The 24,223-nt window shown below is 42.7% G+C and overlaps 1 protein-coding gene across 5 annotated transcripts in view; it reads left to right on the top strand.

Annotated features, from left to right (window-relative positions):
• The first annotated feature begins 1,380 nt into the window (after window positions 1–1,380).
• KCNC2 (potassium voltage-gated channel subfamily C member 2) overlaps window positions 1,381–24,223 on the top strand; it is a 94,220-nt gene continuing 71,377 nt past the window's right edge. For all 5 annotated transcript variants that reach the window (XM_085221406.1, XM_085221418.1, XM_085221414.1 and 2 more), the window contains exons 1-2: window positions 1,381–1,644; window positions 2,054–2,745. In XM_085221406.1, the coding sequence (XP_085077532.1) occupies window positions 2,113–2,745 (633 nt within the window). In that variant the 5' untranslated portion in view covers window positions 1,381–1,644; window positions 2,054–2,112. The remainder of the gene's footprint in view (window positions 1,645–2,053; window positions 2,746–24,223) is intronic.

Genomic DNA, 24,223 nt, shown 5'->3' with positions numbered 1-24,223 from the left:
GAAGAGACCATTCTTGTCTTACCAGTTAGAAAAATTATTTCTGTGGCTTATTCTTCCCCACAGAGTAAAAAACCCCCCGCTCTGTCTTAAGGAAGTCTGAAGCATAAGCTAATTTCTCATAACCCGGGCCTTTCTCATGGCATCTGCGTTATGGGGTACAACAGTAAAACTCTGCTTGTGAGATGCCATCCCTGTTAGTTAGTCCCTATAGTGGTGGCTAGTCCTTGTGAAGAAGACCTTGTACCATATACCCCGATATGGACACGGGTTTTGGGTGACAGCGGCAGCCCAGGGGCCATCCCAGCACTTGCACTGATACAGCCTACCTGGTGCTCTGGCAGCTGCTGCCACCCCATGGCTTTCCATAAGGGATGAATGCTGCAGTGCTCCAATGTGTTGCATTTCTCCTGAAACCTCTCCTAGGTCAGAGAGAAGATGATGAAAATATTCATTTTGCTCTGCCTTCCCCCACGTCCCCTTTCTCACAAATCCCCTCTGCAAAGAGAAGCAAGCACTGCAGGAGCAGTGTTGCTCTGGTTTAAGATGGGTGAGTGCTTTCCACCGGATTTCCAACTCTATAATTGAATATTAATTTGGGCTCCCCGGAGTTTCCACTAACTGACTTTATCTATCTTGGCAGGAAGTATTCCAGTTTTTTATTTTTTTTATGTTTTAAAAACTTCAAAACGTACATCAGCATCATGCTTTTGAAACTCGTTTCTGAAAGTTGCTGCAGCTCTGGGTGGCCGTATTTACATCATGGATGCCCCACAGAGACAGATCTGGGTTAGAGCAATCTGGTCAAAGCACGGTGTCCTCCGAGCAGCGCTGCCAGCAGAGCTCTGCCCTCCTAAGGCAGCAGAGTCCAGCCAGAGGCTCCGACATGGAGGGGGACACTTCAGACAGCCTTATCCCGTTTGTTACCCCGCCTTGTGCCAAAAGTGCCCTGCGTGTGGAGGAAGAACTTTTTCCTGAGGAAGCACTATGAGGAATCGCCTCTCGCTTTGCCTGGCAGGCAGAGCCTCTAGGGCTGAAAGCCCCTCTTTCAGCCTCTGAGGTTGAATGCCTACTTCCCTCCAACTAACTTGAGTACAGAGCAAAAAGGAATACGCTGTATAAAACAATTCAGCCTCCTTGGCGGCAGCGAGCTTGGCACAGGCAAGGACAGGGGTCCAACTCGCTCCCCTGTACGTTACGGGAGCTCTCACCTTCGGTCTGTTCCCGCTCCCCCCCCGCCTCAGCACACAGAGGACGGGGTGTACCGAGTTGTACACCCGCAGCCACCCGCCCATCTCTCCCCGCTGCTTTCCCGAAGCAGACCCGCACACCGCGGCGGCGGCGGGGCCGAAGGCTGCGGGGGGCGGCGCTGCCCCCGCCGCGGGCGGAGCTTCGGCCCCGGCCGGGGTTCGGCTCTCGCTCGGCTCCCCGCGCACGGTGCCGGAGCGGCGCGGCCTCAGGTGTCCGCCCGCGGTGCGCGATGGCCGCGGGGTTCCCACGAGGGCAGCCGGAGCCGCCTCTCCGTCCGCCGGAGTTGAACGCGGGAGGAGGCGGCGCGGCCACCTGAACGCGGAGCAATACAACAAGTAGCTCTCGCTCAGCCGCCGACGCCTGAGACGAGGAGCCGCCGCCGGGCCGCTCGTCCAGGTACCGAGGGGCAGGGGCCGGGAGCCGGGAAGCAGCCCTTCCCCGGCTCTCCCCGCCGCGGGCGCGTCTGAGAGGCAGCGACCCCCGCCCTGCCTGCTGCTGCCGGGGGTCGCGTCCCTTTGCACAAGGCCATCCCCCTCTCAGGGTTAGAGGTGGGGAGAAGAGACGCGGATCTCCCACCCCTCTTTGTGTGCTTAGGCTGTAGGCGCCGTTCGGTGCCGGCTGCCCGCGCTCCGTGCCATCGGCTCGAGGAGGAGCGGAGCCATTGGGGGCGGCGGGAGGCAGAGCTCGGCGCGGGGACACCGCGCCGGGAAACGGGGTGGGACGGAGGCGGCCGGGATAGGCGGGGAATGGCGCGGGGATGCCGGGGGGGCTTCTCCTTCATTCCTTCTCTCTGTCTGCGCTGAAGGCAGAAGCTCGTCCCGCTCCTCCGCCCCGCGCCGCCCCAGTCATGTCCCACCCGGAGCGATGGGGAAGCTCGAGGACAACGAGAGGGTGATCCTCAACGTGGGGGGCACGCGGCACGAGACCTACCGCAGCACCCTGAAGACCCTGCCGGGCACCCGCCTGGCCCTGCTCGCCGCCGAGTCGCAGGGCGAGTCCCCGGGCGCCGAGGAGCCGCCGCCGCCGCCCCCCAACGCGGCCCCGCCGGCGGGCGGCTGCCCCGAACCCGGCAGCGGCTGCAGCCCGCGGGGCGGCGGCGGGGCCAGCGAGTTCTTTTTCGACCGCCACCCGGGGGTCTTCGCCTATGTGCTCAACTACTACCGCACCGGCAAGCTGCACTGCCCCGCCGACGTGTGCGGGCCGCTCTTCGAGGAGGAGCTGGCCTTCTGGGGCATCGACGAGACCGACGTGGAGCCCTGCTGCTGGATGACCTACCGGCAGCACCGCGACGCCGAGGAAGCGCTCGACATCTTCGAGGCGCCCGATCTGCTGACGGGCGAGCCGCCTCCCGACGGCGACGACGACGACATGGCGGCCAAGCGGCTGGGCATCGAGGACGTGGCGGCGGCCGCCGAGGGCAAGGGTGGGCGCTGGAGGCGGCTGCAGCCCCGCGTCTGGGCGCTCTTCGAGGACCCTTACTCTTCCCGGGCCGCCAGGGTAAGCGCCCACCGATGGCGCTCCCGGGAGATGCGTCATCATCTCTGGGTGATGGCGGTGGTGGTGTCCCGGGAGCCTCGGGGTGCTGGCAGTGTGGGGTGTCTTGGTGGAGCTCGGCCTGTGTGGGGTGGGCTGTGGAGTGGTGCCGTGTTGGGACGCTGTGAGGTCTGACACCGGCCCCTCTGGGCTGAGCTGTGCCTGCCATCCTGGTCTCAGTGGGGACATGGGAGTGCTACTGACTGGGGGACCACGCTGTGTGTCAGTGGGCTCTACAGTGCCCTTTCTGGGGGCCTGCAGGGCTGTATATATGCACAATGTGCTCTGGCTTTCAGGGAAGTGTTGGGTTGTGTGAGGTGGTGACTGCCCACAGCCCTTCCAGGAGGGCTCTGCTGGCAGCTCCTGCTCGGTGCTCCTGCTCCGATGAGCTTTGCGGGACCCATACAGGGCACCCACCTGCCCTCTGCCTGTCAGGGTGGCTCTCGTGGCTCTGCAGCTGAGGGCTGTGAGGGAACACTGGTCCTCAGCGAGTTCTTGACAGATGGCATTTTAGATTTTGGCTCTTTCTTCTGTGCTGGAGCACGGTGCGAGTTTCAGCCCTGTCTTGTAGTTTCTGCTGTTGGTGGTGATGGGTTTTGCTTTCTAACCCATGGAACAAGCAAATGGTTGTAACACCTTTGGGAGAAGTATGCAGTGATGCCTTGAACTCAGCTCAAGGCTGAACTCAGTGGGAACAGCACCCAGCAGCGAGTCCTGCCTGCAGCACGAGAAAGAGCTCGTGGTTGAAATGGGCTTGGATTTAAAGCTGCAGGAAGCATTTAACAGTGCTTTCACTGGGTGTCCCTGTGAAGAACCCAGACCTCATCCTGCGTCAGTGATCAGTACTGTCCCCCAACAGTGCCACTGGGGTCACTGCAGCGTGACAGAGAGTGAGGTGTCAGGGGTTCTGAGCTCCAGCTGATACCCCAATTGTCTCTAGAGCAGACTGCGTTCGGAATACACATTGGTAGTGTTTGTATTGTTGCTCATTAAGGACACACGCAGCTCACACCTTGGCTGCCCGAATTCAGCAGAGTTCAGCTGTTGGTACCTGACCTAACAGCAGTGTGGTGGTCCCACCGCTGCTGGAGAAGCTGCTGACAGCAGCAGATCTGCAGCTTTTACGGCGCGGAGCATTTCACTGAACTTTGTGAAGCGCTGGAAATGATCATTTATTAGAGAAGATATTTACCTTCTTAAAGTTAGCAAGGGGTTTAAAGTAATATGTTCTGATTTCAGCCACTGGCAGGCAGAGCGAGGCAGTGCCAGAGCTGCAGCTCCGAGTTCTGGTTCTGTTGAGCGCTGCTGCTCTGTGCAGTGATTTCCCCCCCCCTCCCCCCCCCCCCCTCAGGCAGGCTGCTCGGATTGCTGCTGGCAACTTGGTAGCATGGGGCACCTCTGTGCTTCGGGGCCAGCATACGCCTGCACCCACACCCCAATGTGTGGCAGTTTGGTGGTGGTACACCCAGCTGGCAGCTGAAGTGCCATTGTCAGTTCAGTATTTCCCCGCACCTGAGATAGACACTTTGTTTTCTGAGTATTCTGGCAAACACAGCGTTGTTGTGTATCAGCTGAAATGATGACTAACTCTAAAAGTATTTGGGTGAGATCCTTACTGAGTGCAAGAAAAGCTCCGTGAGCGTCAATTGTGCCTTGCAGTGCGAGCTCCTGACTTGTGCTGCTGGGATGGTGGTGAGACAGCTTGCTGGTAAACTTTCTTAATAACGGTGGTAACCCAAGCAGTGCTGCCTGATTGAACTTCCGCACTGTTTGGAGGACCGTGATGTTGAGAAAAACTGGATGTTGGTTAATTAATGGGGTGGCACTTAATATTTCTGTTTTTCTTTATCCTAAACTGTGATCTCTAAAAATAGAAATTTATAGAAATTCAAATATAAGTTGCCATGGTAACCTATTGGGGGATAGTGCACACACAGATTATTCTAGCAAGACCATCCAGCGATGTTATATAAACAGTGGAACTCATCTGTTGACAAAGAGGTGTAGTGCATTAGGGACTTGAAAAAAATCAACTTTAATATATGCAGTTTGATAGTGGCATCTGCTAACCATACTTTTTGTAAATACAAAATGTAATGCATATCGTATGCATGTGACTGCTTTGAAACCTGCAACACTTTTCTTTGTATCTCAAGTTCAGGAATTGCATCTGAATATCGTTTGTTTGCAGTTCACCATTTCGGATTTCTCTTCTCTGAATTGTAAGGAAGGGTGCAGTGGCACTGCTTGCTCTGGGCTCCCTGGAGCTGCCTCTCACAGATTGCTCTTTGGCGGAGCTCTGCTGTCTGGATGGAGAGGTCCCAGCATAAGGGCTGCCCCAGCACGAGACGCATTGGGCAGCCAAATCCTCCTGTGTGATGCAGTTCCGTACCTAACTCTTATTGCACTGTGTGCTCTGCATGTGACTGGTTAACAATGGTGGGGTATTTTGGAGTTCTCGATGGCCGTTGGCTCATGAGTACAACGGACTCTTTATGCTTTAGTAACATGCAGAGAGACGTCCAAATAGTTTGTAAGGAAGTACGAGAGATGTAATTAGCACTGAGTTTGACAGAGTGTCTGCAGATGCCCGGCGGGACCTGGAATGTCAGCGCCAGTCTCAGATACCATATTTCAAATTAATTAAGCTTTTAAGGCCTTTTATTTTTGAATAATAGTTGAAATATGATGCTGTTTAAAGAAATAATAAATGTTCATCATTGATTTTTGTTAAGGATTGTGGATTATTCTTGCACTTAGCACAGGAACCTATAAGCTGCATGGGAACTCGCAGTGTTCACAGCTGTCTGTCTGTCCCCAGGAGCAGCCTGTCTGTCCATGTACAGAGCAGGGATGGGACGGGGATGCCAGGCTGTGTGCTGCTGGAAAGGAGAAGCTCCTGTGTGCGGCTGTACCTCCAATGATGCCTTTGGAGGCTCCTTGCAGTGGCACTTCTGGTGACCTCCAGCACTCAGGTCGGCTGTGCGAAGGGTTGGTGAAGTGAGGGAGGCAAGGCAGGGAGAGAACCGGGTTAATGGGCCCCCTCAAGGCTTAGAGCCCCAGAAATCATACGGGAGAGCGTTCATAGCGAAATTAACTTGCATCTTTCTTTGGTGGCTTGTGCACTGTTTTCCAGGTAGGTGGATATATGCTGGGTACCAGGGTGGTTTATGTGGGCTGCTCAGGATGCAAATGGCTTTTATTTTTGGTGGAAGCAGCGCTGCTGGGCTAGTCTGACAGACACACCATGAATGGAGTGGGGAGGATATGGCCAGCTCAGAGTGTACATTAATAGTGAAGTGCAGGGCTTACTTGCTTTATTAAAAATAGAACTGGCATTTAATTTCTAAGTGCAAGTCTTAGAAATTTGTGACTTACGAAGATTTTTCTTCTATCTGAAAATGGTTATAGGAATGTACAAAGAAGACAGTAGAGATTACAAAGAAACTGAAAGAGTGGGCTTTCCTCTTGCCATCTTGCTAATCAGAGTGTGGTGTTTATTCTTAAGTGGGAAAAGAATCCGTTCATTTACATTGGCTGCTTTTAAAGCAACAGCACCTTTGTGCCTGGGACAAACACTGTCATACATCACTGCTTTGGGTATTCACACGTTCCATGGCTGCATGGGTGCACGGGCTGACTAAATCATATTAGAAGTACTTTTTATTAATTCATTTCTGGAATGCTGGCTGTTAAGAGTCTTAATTGCAAGTAGTTGCTTAAGAAGTTACCCGCTCGAGGTAAGCCACTTTGATCTGCATTAAATTTAGATGGTATCTGGTGGCACTGACATAGCGGTGAGGTAAAATCAGAAAGATTTCTGCCTCCCTAACTTCCGCCTTTTTTTCTACAGCTGTTCTGCCTGCTGCTGCTACTGTTTCCATGGAAACAAGCCAGCTCTTGGCTTCCTTTTTCCATTGGAAACAGCCTTCTCTCTGTCACTTATTAATCTCAGAAAAGCATTCTGTCATGGCTCTGACATGAGCGCCACAGAGCTGATCTGCCTGAGCATCTCAGGAATGGATGCTGGTCCGTATGCACCCATGCACGTAGCCAGATTTATCCTCTGACTTAAAATAATTCGATTGATGAACTTGCTCTGAATTTGCTTTGGTATAACTGGAAGTGGAAATTAGCTTACCATACACAGCCCAGGATAATAACAGTATTGAGAATTATTCTTGGCTGAGAAATCTGGCAGACAGCATCCCGTTCCTGTGTGCAATTCAGACATAATGCCCTGCTGCTCTCTGTCACGTTTTGTTTCCAGCAGTGAAGTGCTGAAACAATATACTTTGGGATTAGAACGTGTCTTCAGACCCATTCATAACCATTCATGTGGTGGTGGAGGAGCAGCCCACAGCTCTGGGGAATACTGCGTAGGTTTCAGTGTTTCCGTTTGGTCAGATCTCACAGTATCGTGTCATCAAGTGATGCTGTCAGGATAAGCAAGAAGTGAATTTAAAAAAATGGTGTCTTCACGGTCGTTCTTATTCAAAAGGTGCCTGATACCAATACCTTCTGAAGAAGACAACGTTTTTGCTTGGCTTTTTTTGAACTCATTTTGAATTGTAATGAAAAAAAATCAAAACTCAGTCACATCCTTGGTTAGTGTCCCTCATTATCAGAATGTGAAGATTTTTAAAGGAACTTTGTCTAGAACTTACTTGGCCTTTTCTCCCTCAGCAATCATTGCTAGAAGGTGTCTGTTCTCTCTTCATGAAGTTATTACCTTTCAGGTAATCAGGGCAGAAGCATCAGAGCACAGGTGAGGCATCTCTGTATATTTTCTTAACATTCTGTATCATCTCTGGTGGAAGAGCTGCTTTGGTGCTGTTCATTTTTGCAGAGGCTACTGATCTTCCTTCGCTTTGGACTTGCCTCATCTTGGGGAAGCATGTTTCCTTCAACCAGCACAAGAGAAAAAGGGTTTGTGCTCTCTGTGTTTGGCACCTGATGGGGTGGGATGTTCCCTTTTCGTTCTCATTACTGACGTCTTCTTCAGACCTTTCTGCTGGCAGCTTATGACTTACATAAGCTTACTGATCCCATGTAGGAGCTTGTGGGGGTTTCTGCAGTGTACTTTTTATCATGAGTAAAGTAGGTAGGCCAGTAAAAATACAGAGAGGATAAAAAATGGAATATCAAGCTGTTGCTTATAATTCTACAAAGGATATTTCTATAGCAATACATTTTTATGTCTACTGTTACTTCCCAAACGCCCTTCTCCTGGTGCAAGGGCTGGAACGAGGATGTTTCTTGCATCAAAACCAATTTGAACTGGTGAACTCAATATACAATTGCAGAAATGTGTACAGACATACTGATGTAAAGTTAGCATTATCAATGTGATAAAAGAGACCGTAAGTTGGAGTGCTGGTCTGGTATGTTCACTGCCCTATCGTGACATGCTCATGTACGTATTGCTGTAACTTAGTGATAAGCTTGTCAAAAAAACACTTGGATGTAGCTGTAGAGGGAAAAAAAAACGTGATTTCACATTCTTTTTAGTCCTACAAATGTGTTTCATTAACATCATTGTTAGCACTTTATAATGACTACAGCATTTTTGAAGGAAAAACTCCCATCTGTTAATCAGAAGTGTTAAAAATAGAATGCCATTTAATCATACAATTTCTTGTGATTTGCTTTACAGATTTTTTGACTGAAGTGGTGACATGAAACTTAAAAACCAAATTATCCAATTACATATTATAACTGTATTTTTTTCCCTTGCCTTTAAGTTGTCTGAGAATTTTGAGATGTTGCTGTGTTTTTGATCTTTATACTACTAGGTTAATTATTGCAAGGGTGTAATAATTCAGTATTTTCTTATTTACAGACATGTAGATCCTTAGTATTTCTAGGTGAATCTGGGGTATCATGTCTTTGATACGCTCCAGAAAAAAATGTAAATAGAGAACAGTTATCTTGGTTCAGAAATATGTACTGGATATAAAACACAGTATCATTTTTCTGAGATAAGTATAGTTTCTTAAATTTTTACATTGCAGCATACAAACCTGTATTTTTAAGTGTGCCTATTCTCTAAAGAAGGCAGAACACCTCTTGGAGCTTGTTGCTGGTTTTGATAATGGGTTGAGTACCAGCTGCATAGCAGTAATCTTCTTCTTAAATATTTAATCCTTATCCGAAGAGAAAAAATTCTTGAGGAATGACTACCACCAGACTAAAATGCTCTGTTTGGTAAAAGCAGAGGGTGACTGTAATGATAGGGGAATTTAAAGCAACAGAAATCATAACAGAGATGCAGTTTGAATGACTGAGAAAATTCTCTCTCAGTGAATCATTTTGGAGAACACAGAGTTTAGTATGATGACGCAGAGGGCTCCAGAACGGTGCTGTGAAACGCTGCATACACGTGGATGCAAAAATAAGGACTGTGAGCTGCAATCCTAATGATTTTGCCTGGGGGACACTGGCGGTGCCCATCTATGTGCAGGGTTAGAGTGGTCAGCTGTCACAGCTGGCATCCTGCTGCTGGTGGTGCTCCTAAGTGGGAGCAAGAGTAACGTCTCCAGTTGTGTTTTGGTTGGCTTGCTTAATTTCTCAGTACATAAATGTTCACAAAAGACTTTTATACTCTATCTACTGTGAGATAAAGGGTAATCGTGTCTATTGGTATTTAACAGCCTGTGCAACCACAGGTTATACTTCAAAGTAGTAGTAGAAACTCCTGTGGGATAATATAAAGGATGTTTTAAAATATGCAAACACCTGGCTATAAAATTTCTTTTTTTTTTTTAGACAGTGCCACAGAAGACATCCTTATTGGTAAACAGGCATTCAAAAATTTATAGTCATTTTCAAGTGAGCGGTGTGTTTTATTTTGGTCATTGGCACCTATGCTCATATGAATCATAATTCTGAAACCAATTATGATGAATAATTATTTTAATTTGTACAGAATTATGATGGTTAAGAGGAGAAAATGTTAGTTTGGTTTAGTTAGTTTATTTTTAATATCTGCTTTTTTTTCTTTTTCCTTCTTTTTTTCTGACCAAAACTTTGCAGTATTTTAAACTTAATCCAGTTATGGTCTGGAAAAGATCTTCATTTCTTTTTAATTTTAAATTCTAGGTCTAGTATCTACCTTTAGTTTTCCATTTGAATTTTAGGACATAATTGATCTTCAAGCACATATGGATTTCATCTTAAACATTCTTGCATTAGTCTGGGAAATTACTTAAATAAATTAGGTGCATATTTGATTTCTTGTGTGCTTAAACTTATGCTTGTGCTGAAATGTTTTGTTGGAGTAGGAGCTGAGTTTGGACCACGTACAGAGTTAAATTCTCATATTTCAAACTTCCCTTACAGTAGGAAATGAAGTCCTTTCACCAGCAATATTTCTGAGTTTCATGTTTTCATAGTTTAAGTGTATACAGTAAATGACATCAGAGGCTTTTCACTGAGTAGAATTCAAGCAGGACTGCAGTTCAGCCCAAGTACTGAAGATCTGAGCAGCTGTGTAACTCATTACCTGTTCATTATCTCTTGATAATTGATGTTAAACAGAATTATTTAAAAACTTTGGATATGTCCATCCCTTGGCCAGTAAGTATCATTACTGACTCTATTCTAGGCTAGGTTGAAACTTCTGACAGCTGGCGGGAGTTACTTTCCTGCTTACCTATGTGGTATTGAACCTGTAAGGTTGAAGAAATAAATGGTAATGCTTGTCATTTGTTCCAAAAAAAAAGGCAGATGAAGCTGATGTTTCACTGACCCATGAATGGTCAACAAAATTGGTTTGATGCATTGCAGCTGCAGGGTCTCCTTGGTTAGTCATTGTGTGCTTTAAATTGATGCCTCGGTAGCAGGACAAACGAAGTGGGGAATTTAAAAAGCGGAGAATATTTGATATGAGGGAGAAATTACATCTTAGTGGAAAATGAATTATTACAGATTGAAACAAGGAATGTAATTTCATTATTTTAGTTTTTCACGATATAGTCTATGAGATCTTCTAACATAAAATACAGTCTTCTCCAGTTCTTTATCTATTTCTCTAATGAGTGATTTTCATTAAGTTAAGGATGGAAGTTGTCCGTTGTCTTTAAACTGCAGGTATATCTAACAGATTGATGCTTTTCATTGCAGTTGCCTCTTCCTTAAAGTGCAGAGGGAGCTTTCAGAATTACTGCTTTAATTACAGGGTTTATTCCATTTTGTAAAGGGCTATTGCAGCAATTATGGTCATGATGCAGGTTTTCACCTTAATCCAGCTTCTGAGAAAGGTACAAGTGTCTCCCCAAATGTCTTCAAAGGCTCTCAGAGCTGATTTCTTAGTTATTCATGTCCTCTTTCTTTGTCCCCCACTCAATACCTTGCACTGCCTCTGAGCCACTAACTGACTTTTCTGATACTTTCCAAACAAGGACTTTTCCATTTGTAATAAAATTAACCATTCTACTTCAGCTTGAAGTACAATGATAGATATACATGCCTCTTTACTTTCATTGCTACCTTCAGTAATATCTATGCTAGCTTTTCTTTGAAAGATTGATGGCATGCATCACGTACTGAAATTTTGCTGGTTTTTCATTTCGATGATTTTGAATTCTCAAGAATTTAAAGTGATAGAATTTCAGTGGTAGAAACGCACCCAGTAGTCTTTAGAGAAGTGCAGATTTAGTTCAAATTAGGTTTGTATTTCATCAGAGGAACCTGTCTTGTTCTCGGGTTCTGACAGACTCACGAGATGGAGGCAGTTTTCTTTGGAAAAATGTCTGCTTTAGTTAAAAAGTATCAATAGCTAAGTTTCTAAAACAGAGCGAGGAAAACTATTCAACTCCCACCTTTTGCTGCTGTTCTTTGTGTACTCCCTGAAGACACGGATCAGGAGATGTGTATTAGTAATTAAAATCAACAAACGTTGCAAAATCTTATTTTGTTTACTGGCAAAGCTTTTTAAAAGTAATGAGGTAATTGTCACGGTTTGTAATCTTAATGTGAGCAAAATCCTTTCTCCAGAAACCCAAGCCTTGTGATATTGTGGGAAGGTCTTGGCAATAGTGGGGACTAAAGGAAAATGCTGTGTGCTATAAAAGCTTATGCTATAAATTTTTCGTTGAAATTCTACTGCTCGGACAAGTACCATGTCAGTGCAACAGCCGTGTACTTTGCAAGACCAGCTGTGAAGTGTGAATCTAACGCAGGGGAGAATGTTTGTGGTTGTTATGCTTTCAGACTTCAGGTGGTGTTTTTATCCATATATTTATGTATCTGTGTATCTGTATATCTCTCTATAAATACGAATGCAAGTTGTAGAATCAAGGAATCACAGAATGGAAGGGACCTTAAGGACTCTCTAGTTCCAGCTTCCCTGCTGAAGGCAGAGATGCCAGCCACTGATCAGGTTCCTCGGGGCCCCATCCAACTTGGTCCTGAATGCCTTCAGGGAGGGGGCACACACAGCTTTTCTGGGCAGTCTGTTCCAATGTCTCACCAGTCCTGAAGTGAAGAATTTTCTTCCTGATATTTTATCTAATCCCGTTCTTTTTTAGTTTAAAACCATTCCCCCTTGTCTCTACAAAAAGAGTCCCTCCCCAGCTTTCCTTTAGGCTCTCTCTGGCCTTCCCTCCTCTGCACTTAACAGCCCCAATTTCCTCAGAAGCTCTTCATAGGAGAGATGCTCCAGTCCTCTGATGAGGTTTGTGGCCTCCTCTGGACCTGCATCAACAGCTCTGCATCCTTCCTTTGTTGGGGCCTCCAGACCTGGACGAAGTAGTGCGGGTGTGGCCTCACGAGGGCAGAGCAGAAAGGAACAGTCACTTCCCTTGCCCTGCTGGCCACTCCTCTTTTGATGCAGCCCAGATGGAGCTGGCCTTCTGCACTGCAAGTACACACTGTTGGCTCACGTCGAGTTTTTCATCAGCCAGAACCCCCAAGTTATTCTCCTTGGGGCTGCTCTCGATCCATTCTCAGTCCAGCCTGTATTTGGGCTTGGGTTTGCCCTGACCCATGTCCAGGAACTTGCACTTGGCCTTACTGAACATTCCGAGGATCTCATGGGCCCATCTGTCAAGCCTGTCAGGATCCCTGTGGATGGCATTCCTCCAACGTGTTGGCTGCACCACGGAGCTTTGCATCCATCTGAAAATATTACACACACACACATTTTTTTAATGTGCATCTGAGTATTCCTAACCAGTAATTATGGTAGACAAGAAGATTTTTCTTTTCTCTACCCTTTTGTTTATTTATTTACTTGGCTTTTTTGCCGTCTGTTTGTCCTTAAAGACTTTAATGAAGAAGGCTGCATCCCAGTCTCGTAACTTAATGCTTTCACTTGTTTAATAGAGATTCTAACTGTTAGTTCAAGTAGAGTTTTGTGGGATTGTCTGAGTATCTTGCTTTATTAAAATATGGTAGACTGATCTTAGTGGGTATACATATGTATTTCTATACTGACGTAGTATTCTGTTAATCATATTCTCATTTATTTGATGATAGAACTAGTGCTCCTTTCTTTGCAATTTTTTTTTCTTACTAAAGAATGGGAAAAATTTTTGAAGTTCTGTGAGCTCTGAAACCAAGGAAGTTTTGCTTTCTGTGAATGTGTACCTCAGCTGGTGAGGTGACTCAGCTCCATTTACAGTTTTTCCTTACCCTGTCATATTATGAAGTCTTGAGTGCAGATTTGTTGCTGTCAGGAGATTCTGAGCTCACATTACAGCTTTTTAGTTTGGAAGGATTTCTTTGTCTATACTGCACCTTATTTTTACAGTCCTATACAGCTTCAGTTCTTTTCAAGACCTCTATCCCTTGGTCCAACTTCATTATGAATGGCCAGCTGCTGCAGAGTTCTTAGATGTGAGACAGGTAAGTTTTTTAATTTTTAAAAGGTAAATTTGCTTTTACCTTAGAAGTCTCAATAACAGAGGACAGGAAAGCCCTCGCGTTTCCATTTGTTGCATCGTCAGGTAGTGCAACTCCACCGCAGACCTCAAGAAAAGGAGAAAAGAACAGAGACTTTTTTTTACCAGGAGTGGGTTTTGCTGATATAGGCAAATACATCTGCACTTGAGAGCTGTGTTTTTTGTTCAGTAAATAATAAATCAAGATGGAAATGATTTTAGTATTTCATACAGTCACTTCTGCAATATGACATGCATGATGTCATTTAAAAAAAAATATATATTCCAAAGCAAACCAATATTTTGTGGTGTCCATATTTATGGACAGTATCTACAAAATATAAATAAGACCATTCTTTCCACAGGTTTGTTTCCATTATCCTTGAACATTTAAGAGAATTTATAGAGTTAGACAAAATGGCTCAAAAACCTATAGAAAGGTCAAGTTCTTCTAGTAAGTTATATAGTTTTGCACTAGAACCCTACTCATTTTTATACTGCAAAATTATGCATATTCATAATATGATAAGACATTTTAAGAAAATCATCTCTCCCAGGGATCTAGCTTTCCTTTCTACAGCTATTGATAAAAGGGAAATATTAAGAAAACCTCAGATTTGGCTGTTGTTTTCTTCAGATGATGCTGATAAACATATTATGATTTTTCATTTTAAGTAATATAGCCTGTTTTATTATTCATTTAATAGGTTGTTTTTTTTTTAAAGAAATTATACATTTAGTTATATTTTGTAGAAGGGAAAGAGGACAGTTGTTTTCTGTGCCCAAAGGTTTAAGTATGTATAATCATCTTATGATCTATGTTTGTTTGTTTTTTGATACCTTTGTCTTATTCACTTTACAGTATGGATCTGTGCTGGGAATAAACTGTGATTGTGTCCTTTGGATATAGGCATTAAAGAGTATGAAAGGAAATCCCTGAAATATATAGATAATTTTGTTTGGAGAACAGTTGGAAGTACATATTCAAATAGGGTGTATATCCCATATCTCAACAATCTGGAAAAAAAGGAAACTTTGAGTTGAGTAAGTAAGGACTGTTTCACTTTGTGAGCTGACTGAGGCAGGGTCTGTGTAGGAAGGAACTTCAGTCGCATTTATGAAGGTTGATTTGTGTATGAAAGCAAGCAGATCAAATTAAGGCAGGGATTGGCTCAGTTAGGCAGACTGACAGTTTTCCCTTCTGAAACTTCCTGTTAGAATTTCTGAAATAAAGATTTCCAGATTTTAGTACACTTGAAAAAAATGTTATTTTCAGTCTTCTCACCACTTGTGTAATATTCGCAAAGCCTGTGCAGTTAAATTCAGGTGCATCAGAGTAGAGAGTCTTAAAATGAGAAATATTGGCCAATCTATACAGTTGGCTGTGCTATCAGTTCGATCTGCAGTATATTAGAAAAACTATTCAATATTTTCATTGATTTCATGTTGTTGTGTTTCTTCAGGTTCCTTAAATGGTCTCAGACCTGATCCTGTTCTACAGTGAGAGGTTCTTCATACTCCCAGTTCCAGTTTTTGCCTTCTGTGACTTGGGCAGTATGACTAGAGCGCTTGCTGGTAACGACTGTAACAAAAATGTGGAGTACCTCAGCCTTCTCCACATCCCAAGTAGACAGGTCTCTTATTTCCTTCTGGTGGGAGCCCACGTTTTCTCTTCCTTTTATTGCAGATGTGCCTTCAGAAGCTTTTCGCATTGCTCTGTATGTCCCTGGCCATTTTTAACTCACAGCACTTCAGCTGATCACTAATATGTTGAGTGACATCCCCTCCTCGTGTCCCTTGCTTGTCCTTCTTAAAAAGCCTATATCCCCATTGCGACACTCCGTAGGAGTCACAAGAGTCATCTCCAACAATCACAGGAACCATCCTATCATGTCTCTGTGATCCCCATAATATCATATCCCATTTAAGGTGGGCTCCTAATGAAGCTGCCTTACTGCCTGGAGAGAGTGGAATTCCTTCATGCTCCTTTGGATATTCTCCCCCTCACCTGTGATCCTTCTCTGGGCATCTATTGCCGGCACTGGCATCAAAATAGTAGGAACTGGATAGCCTGAGGTTCCCTTCCCCAAGCAGCTGTAGTTTAAAGCTTATGTAAGTAGTGGAAGCCAAAGCAAGTTGCCACAAGAATTGCTGAAGAGTTCTGAAGGGCAGTGTTGTTGGTTTGATATTTTCTTCCCACCTCAGCAGAGACATTACAGTACTTTTACAAGTCTTGGAAGCCATACTGAATTATTACAGGAAATTCATTAATAATTTAGCTGCTATGCTTCTATGTCGGAAATGACTTCTAACTCTATTTGGCCAAGACTTGAGGATGTGTTTGAAGCACATGACAGTGCTGGCTGAACTCAGCCCAGAATATGGCAGCTTACAAGTGTTTAGTCTTGCTCTGACAGTGGAATGGCAAGCAATTTCTTCATTCAGTTAATTGCAGGATATTTTCCATCTGAAATGATTGCTGCCTGTAGTCCTGATAGTGAAGAGCTACGTTTTTGGAACAACTTCTGAGGCTTTTGAAGTTTGAAAAGTTCTCTGCAGTGCTGGTAATAGCCACATAAAATAAGGCTGGATTTCAGCATGGTTCCTCATGTAGAATAATAAAATATTTGAGTTTATTCAATTTGTAGAATTGAATGTATACTTCTGAGCAGTAAATCAGCAACCAAAAACACGTAAAGTTATAGCTCTATATGTCTGCCACTTACACAGAGGAGAAAGCATGTGTACTGTGCTAATTTTGTGCAGGGTTCTGAATGTGCTAGGGTGAACCAGGAGTACAGCACCGATCGTGTTTTACATTCACTGTGTAACTCTAAAAAACTAAATCCTCCATTACAGAAGTTTAGCATGAAAAAATAGTTGTGTGTGTTCCTAGTGGTAATGGCTAATCGTTGGCATGGATTGCTAGTTTGGCCTTAAAAAGGCTATGAGTTGGAGTGCTAATGAGCTGAATTTGGCACTAGAGGTTGAAAAGGTCCTCCCTCGCTGTATGTTAAATAGATATCACAGAATGAAACAAAATGAAATATTGAGTGCTATCCAGCTAAATACTTCTTTTTGTTGTTGTTTTAAAATAAAGATTGGAGTTCACTGCAGTGTTCTTTCCATTTGAGAATATTTGTGTTTAAAAGAATGACTCTGGACTTTTCTCGTTAGCCTGGCAATCTCTGAATCAGGAAAGGATTTCCTAGAACATGCAATGAATCCTGCACAAACTGTGCACTGTCTAATTGATAAGTATGCCTGAGGGTTTGAGTGTTCCTATAAATACCTGGAAGTAGGAAACCAATCTGAAAAAAATTACACTAAGTCTTTGAGGAGACAGAATCACAAAGGTAATATCTAATCAGGAGCTGCTGAAGAAGAATGATACATTTGAAATATCAATTAATTTAAAAGGCCGGATGAGAGGAAAAAAGAAAAAGACCTGAAAAAGGGAGTGGAGGGATTTTTTAATTTATATTTTTAAGCCACAAAGTCTTAGGCTTAGAAAACTAGAGACTAGTGTTGCCTTGAAATATAGGTTGTGTTGGTTATAGTTGCTTCCAGATTTGTTTTATTCTGCAGCCTAGGGAAGAAAAAAAATACATGCTAACAGTTTTGTAGGGTGAAAATATTTGCATTTATCACAGTCCGTGGGAATTCTTTGGCTGATTAAAATTAAGTATTGGTAGGGAGGCAGGCAGGGAGAAGCCTAAGTGCCCATTTGTACAGAGCTGTGCAGTCGTCTTAGGTGTAATCATACATTTGGCTCTTGAACTTCTGAAAGAAATATTTAAAATCTTTCAGTTTACCATGAATCTGTCTGAGGCTTTATCTGAATGACACAATTCAGTGTACCTCTGCGTTCCGGATTGTGGTCCTGAATGTGGATTTGCTCTTGATGCTACTTGTATACACACTCTGTGTCCAAACTGATGCTTATTCTATAATATTTGTAGCTTCTTAGATAGGAGATATCAAATACGTGAAAATAGGTAGTGTATGGCACTGAGATACAAGTGCATTAGACAAAGCACTTCATCTTTGAGTTGGTAAGGATATATTTATTTACTAATGTTATGGACATTGTAACGTGGTGATTTTTCAAGAAAACTGAGTGCTATTTTTTCCAGTTCACAGGAAAATGAAAAATAGGTCATGCTAAAGAGACAGAAGAGGCTAATAAGATAAATTTTTAATATCTGAAATTCGGTAAGTAGCATAAAGATTTTTTTTTCCTTCGTAGAAGTTAATGGGCTAAAAATAAAATAGTCTTGAATGAAATTATCTTATGACAGACTATATCATTATGAATTGACCTACTCAAGTCAAGGCCTTTTTTTCCATCTCCAATCCTTTTTCTGGCTGTTGGACACTGGTCCTGCAGCAGGAAGAAAAAATACTAGCAAGGTTTTAGAGAATCTTAAATACCAAGTAATTCTTTTAATTCTTTAAACAAAGAGCATTTCTGAAGCTTTTGAACACTAGGAAAGACATGCATCGTGTAGATCATTATGGAGTACTCTTCTGAAAACAACGCATTTAAATGGTATAAGCTAGCAGTGGTTTTTATTCTGTTGGGAGAAAATCCCCAAATACAGTGCCAAGAATGGCTAACAATGTGCTCTGCAGAGAAAAAGTGAAGACAGCCATAAATGATGGGGCAGAACTTTTAAAAGAAGATATAATTTTTTTTCCTGCATTTTTCAGCACAGGAATCCCTTTTCATTTAATAAGGAAAATTAGGAATGAATTAGAAGCTTAATAAATGTTGTTTCCAAAGCCCTTCCCCCCTTGATCTTGTCTCATGCTCTTCTTTGGCCAAAGATAAAGTCTAGAATAGACTTTTTTGCAAATAACCTCTTTTTTTTGGCTTGTTTGTTTTGATACTTTTCTCTGTAGAATGAAAAAGGCTACGTTTTCTCTCAGTCTTTGCCTGAGTACAGAAATGTGATGACCCCTGAAGTTAGAACTTGAGCTTATACAAATTTCTGACTTTTACTGCCTTAAAAGCTATTGGAAGCTCTGTAGGAGTTCTGTTGTTTTAATTTTTTTTTCTTCATGGTAAATTTATATTATGAAAATACAATTTTTTTGTGATAGTTTTTATTATTATTTGCAATGTACCTTTATGCTCATATCAGTGAAGAATGGGTGATCTGCTTCTTTGCTAATGTAATGCGCCTCTCTGTATCTGATACTAGTTAAACAAGTCCTATATGTATGTAATACATACATGGAAATCTTCTGCTTGGCTGTAGGAGTCTTATTTTCAAGGAGAGTTTTGCCAAGTACTTTTCCTGCTATTTATTAATACCATAAAAGAAGTGGCATAATTGTCCTTGACTGTCATCAGTTTTCTGTCTTCAAAGGTAACACTGTTAATGCCATTAGCTAATATTAGTTTGATATTAAGAAAGAGAGACAACAATGACTGAATGACTTGCAACAACATAAAATGCTGGATTGTCTGATCTATAGGATACATTTTCATTACTGGGTCTAGGAGACTTATTCTGTATCCATTCAATTAAGATGAAGGCTTGGAAAAGGAAGAGCAGTAAAAGTTGAAAATGAAGCCTTAAGATTTGCAGTATCTTTTTTCATGAATTATAGATGATGTAAATTGAAGTGTCAGACAGTATTGAAAAACTGCTTTGTCTGTGACTGTAATAAGACCATTTAATGAAAATTGGAAATACTTTGGAACAAACAGGAAGAAACAGACCCACCCAACATATGAAAATCAGTATCTGTGAATGATGATTTTGTGACACCTTTCATAAAAGATTTGCTTGGAAGGCCTCACTGATAATTGTGTGGAAAGGATAACCTTTCGTAGGTATGGCATAATCAGAGACAGTTACAGTTCTGCATTAAACTTAGATTTTTCTTCACGTTCTTTTATTCAACTATGTGTATGTTACATCATCCTTATTTCATAAATTTGTTTGGAACAAATTATTTTTCTTTTGGCTATTTCCCATTTTTTTTTCCTAATTAATCTGTTTTTTTTTTTTTTTTTTTCCCCCCTCTCCATTCATTTTCCTTATTACTTGAGGACTTAATATATTGAAGTAGCCTGTTGTTTCTCTGTAGAAAGATTCATCAGCAAAGCTCCATTCCATAAGTGCAGGTCTTTCCATTTGTAGGGTGGTGTATCTTGTGGCCTTAAATATCTGATCCTGCAAACAAAATTCAACATTGGAGTCTGAATTTTTTCCCCCCCCTAAGCTAGTAGGTAATGTAAAAATAGACTTAGAATTTTGTGCTGTTAAGTATAACAAACAATTCTTCATTTTCAAACACAACTACACTTGCAAACTTAAAACAGCAGGAAGGACTGCCTCTGCTTTTTTAAAAGAATCCTACATACTGATCCATTTTATTTCAATTACCTCTACATAGTTTCTGCTTGAAGAGTTCCCAGGTGTTGTGGTATGTAATGCTGCAACTGGGTGCAATTCGGAACACCTAAAATTAGTAGGAATTTTAAGTTCTTTGTCTTCTTTGTAGTAAGAGATACAGGCCCAAATGATGAGAAATAGGCAAGATAGATACATATATCCAGACAGCACAAATCCCCTTTTAAATATTATCAATGCAATCCTGCTGTGTATGACCAAAACAGGCATTTGTGATCACTGCATTTCATTGGAATCTCCTTGATTGCAAATAAGTTGTACAATTGAGAAATAGGCAGAGGAAAAGTGAAAAAAGAGTAAATTGTTGTCTTTGTGCATTATGCACATACAGAATTGGCACTGTTACAACTAAATTGCTTGCTAGAGCTGATTTACCTAAATTAGTATAGCAGGCTTGTACAACTCACTCAGGTTAAGAGTGTGTCATGTACTTGTTTAGCTTAGTTTGGCTTCCAAGCCAATTTTCCCACACTTTACAGAACATGCCAGAAGTTTGCTCTAATCTAAATAAGTCAATTTCCAAAATAGTTTAACCAAGTTGGTGCAGTTTCTGTGTGGACCACTTGCAATATTAGGATGTTTAGACTTTAATTAGATATTCTAGGAAATCTCTTTTTTACACCTTGTGTTCTGCATCTGAATGCTTGGTATATCTGAAGTTCAGTATGTGGTACTACTCTAGAAATTAAAATATTTGAAAAAAATCAGATTGAAGTGATTCAACTACTCAAAGGCTTGCTTTGGAGCCACTCACTGCCTGCACTTGTTTCGTACTTTATTGTTCCTGTTCTTTGCCTTGATCTCTTTCAGCTCTAAGTTCTGTGTAAGCTCAGAACTTGTGCACATTTTGGACTGTGCAGCTGGAGTCTTGATATCAGCTCTAGGTTTCCCTGATAATGGAGTAGACAGAGATAGGTTCCCAGTGCAATTTGAAGTTGACTTTACAATCTTATCTAAGTATAGTTTTAGAGAGCTTGAATGTGTTCATATTAATATTTATTTTTAGGAAATTAGTAAAATCATCTCAATTTCATTCTAACACATTTATTAGTGTTAATGGGGAAGAACTGTGACAGCTGCTAGCATACATTCTTACAATTTATGATATCCCATAACCACCAAGTGGTTGTTTTTATCATTCTTTATCTGTGTGCTGCATTCCCGCTTTGCCGCAGGCGCACAACACTGCATTGCTCTTTGGATGGGCTGTGGCTTCATGAGCCCCGCAGGGATAGACTTCTAAAGCTGCAATTTCTACATTACTGATTTCTGTTCTCCCCCTCCCCAAATTCTGCCCTTCCAAGCAAGGGAGCAGAGGCTCAGCTGGCTGCACGGCAAGGAGGGCTGCACTTGGCTGTACTGTGACCAGTCATGGAATCACAAATTCCATGAATATTCTGAGTTGAAAGGCTCACAAGTATCACTGAGTCTAACTCCAGGCTCCACACAGCACCACACAAAGTCAAACACTACTTCTGAGGGTGTTGTCCAGATGCACCTTGAATTCTGTAGCTTGGGACCATGACCAGTACCCTGGGCAGCCCATCCCATGCCCACCGCCCTCTGGGGCAGACCCTTTCCCCAACTCCCAGCTGCCCCTCCCCTGACCCAGCTCCATGCCGTTCCCTCGGGCCCTGTTGCTGTTACACAGAGCAGAGCCCAGTGCTGCCCTTCTGCTCCCTGTGAGGAGCTGCAGGCCGCCATCAGGCCTCCCACCAGCTCCTCTGCTCTGTGCTGAGCAAACTGAAGGACCTCAGCTGTTCCTCGTATGTCTTGCACTCTAAACTCAGAATTTCTCCCTGAAAACAGTGGCTTTGTGTTTTTGTCGGGGGTCATGTGCAGGAGGGTCGAAGGGTGAGCTCTGTTTGTTCTCTGCCACGTAAGGCAAGGAGAACAACACTGAAGCAGAGAGCTGCCTGGATGAAGCTGCGGAGGTCCATGCAGGTGCAGCCTCAGTCTTTCTTGCCAGGGTAAGATGCTTCAGCGCATCATCAACTTCAGAAGCTGTTTTTCAACAGACGACAACAGTCAATCAAAACAGAGGCCAGCCATAACCCAGGCACGCTTTTATTTTAAAAGGTATGCAAATAGTCTATGCTCACAGGAGAGGTAAAACAAAGGCTTCAGCAGGAAACCTCACACTGGGCTGCAGTAAGCAGGCACCTGCTCAGCGCTGTTCCAATGGGAAGCACTATTTACCTGTGCAGCACTGTGGTAGATCTATTTAGATTGGTCAGTGATTTTTTTTGTTATTTTATTTAAACGTTATGAAGCTGTGCAAATTCACTAACTGAAATTCTGATTTTGCTATTTTAATCTTTGATAGTAGTAAAAACTATTGGGATTGAATTCTTGTAACTTTAAACGTTGAGCAGGATGTGTTTTCACAGTGTGTGTTTTAGAGAAAGAGATTCAGAAGTTAGACAAAAGGTAATGTAATGATGATGTAATGATCTTCTTGGTTTCATCGTTGCATGCTGAGCTATCCTCTGAACATTGCTGTGAGCATCACTGGGATTTGTATCCATCTAGGCTGAATTTTGGGTCAGGATGACTGACAAATGCACTGGTATGAATGGAGAGTTTACTACCGTATGGTGTTTAGTGCTGGCAAAGAGGCTAGACAACAAATATAGACTTTGTCAAACACCACAAACTCTCCCCTAATATTGCCATAAATAATGTTCTGTTCTTAAGGGTGCCTGACCACTTCTATTTTGTTTCGTAGTAGATTTTGTTTGCACCTGGAATCTGACTCCATTTGCTTGACTGAAATGAATGACTTCACTCATTTCCGAAGAAACTGTCTTGTGGTGCATCAGAGTGAGATTGATTATTTGACTGAATGTCACTGCAAATGTCATAAACATTAAAACAACTTGGTTTACATTTTGAGGCAACAGGTATTGACAGAGGGAATCCAACCCAGCCGTGCAGTATGTGGCTGCTGGGTATCACTTGATTCATATTTGAATTGTAGCTTACGTAGAAAGGTTGTAAGAAATAAAAGTAGCTGGTGGATGTTCTTAATTGCGGAGTTACTTTATAATTTTTGAAAGCAGTAGAAATTGTTAATATTTAGGAGGTGGTATATTTTATAGTCACATAAATTTTAGTGATGTGTATTTATCCATTGATTGTGATCATGCACTTGTAGAACAAGAGAGTTGCCTGAGATTATAGGCTAAGGTTGGTGTGCTCTAGATTTTTTTAAATTTTTATTTTTTGTGTGTGTGTGGGCATTATTACTTTCTTACTCTGTATTATTGTTTCTAGCTTCTAAAAGAATCAAATAACAAAACTAGTTCCCTGGGACAGAAGTGCTGAGAGTGAAAGGGATTGTGCAGTAAGGCAATGTGGTGGACTGACACTATTTTCACTTCATATTGCAATTGCTGCATATCAGTAATGGGATGGGTGCAATTCAGATGATAGGTAGGACAAGTCCGCCAACAACAGCAGACTGGGGACTTGGAACATTTTTGCTGTACAGCCTTAATTTGTAATCTTAAATTTCTGCTTTACTATCTCCAGTTGGAGTCTTGAAGCAAGCTTTAGTTGTTTGCAAGTGGATTTTGGAAGGTGATCAAGAAGGTGCCAGCTCATATTGTCTTGACCACATCAAATCCAGAGTCATCACTTAGGATTTCTGTGACTCAAATCAGGATTTACAAGCCCTTCCTACGTAACAGAAGATGCTGGCCAATTTATATCTCTATAGGTACACTTCATGTAAATTTGCATTAGTTTAGAAACGATCTATTGATAGTCCAGTCACGTGTCTGAAGAAATGCAGGGAAAATTTATAGTGCATGCTTGTGCCAGAAATATTTGATTGTTTTTAAGGGATCTATCCCTTTCTTATGGGAAGTCGTAGCAACATTTTTTCCTTAAAAGAAGATCTGAAAGTAGGTTTACAAAGACTTGAAAGTAATAATAATAATAAAAATTCTGGAATGCCCTCCAAAACCTTGAATTCAACTAGATTTTATCTTGGATATATTTTTATTCATTCAACAGTTTCTTCTTCTAGCTTTGGTGTGCCTCTGATGTTCTGCTGCCTTTTCATGTTTGTGCTTATGCAGATAATTGCCTATTGAATGTGCTCTCAAACATTTCTGAGTCAGAGCT

Source organism: Meleagris gallopavo, chromosome 1, assembly GCF_905368555.1.
Source record: "Meleagris gallopavo chromosome 1, MGAL_WU_HG_1.1, whole genome shotgun sequence".
Taxonomy (NCBI): Eukaryota; Metazoa; Chordata; class Aves; order Galliformes; family Phasianidae; genus Meleagris; species Meleagris gallopavo.
The sequence above is the reverse complement of the archived record's forward strand: the minus strand, read 5'-3'. Positions and strand labels throughout refer to the sequence as shown.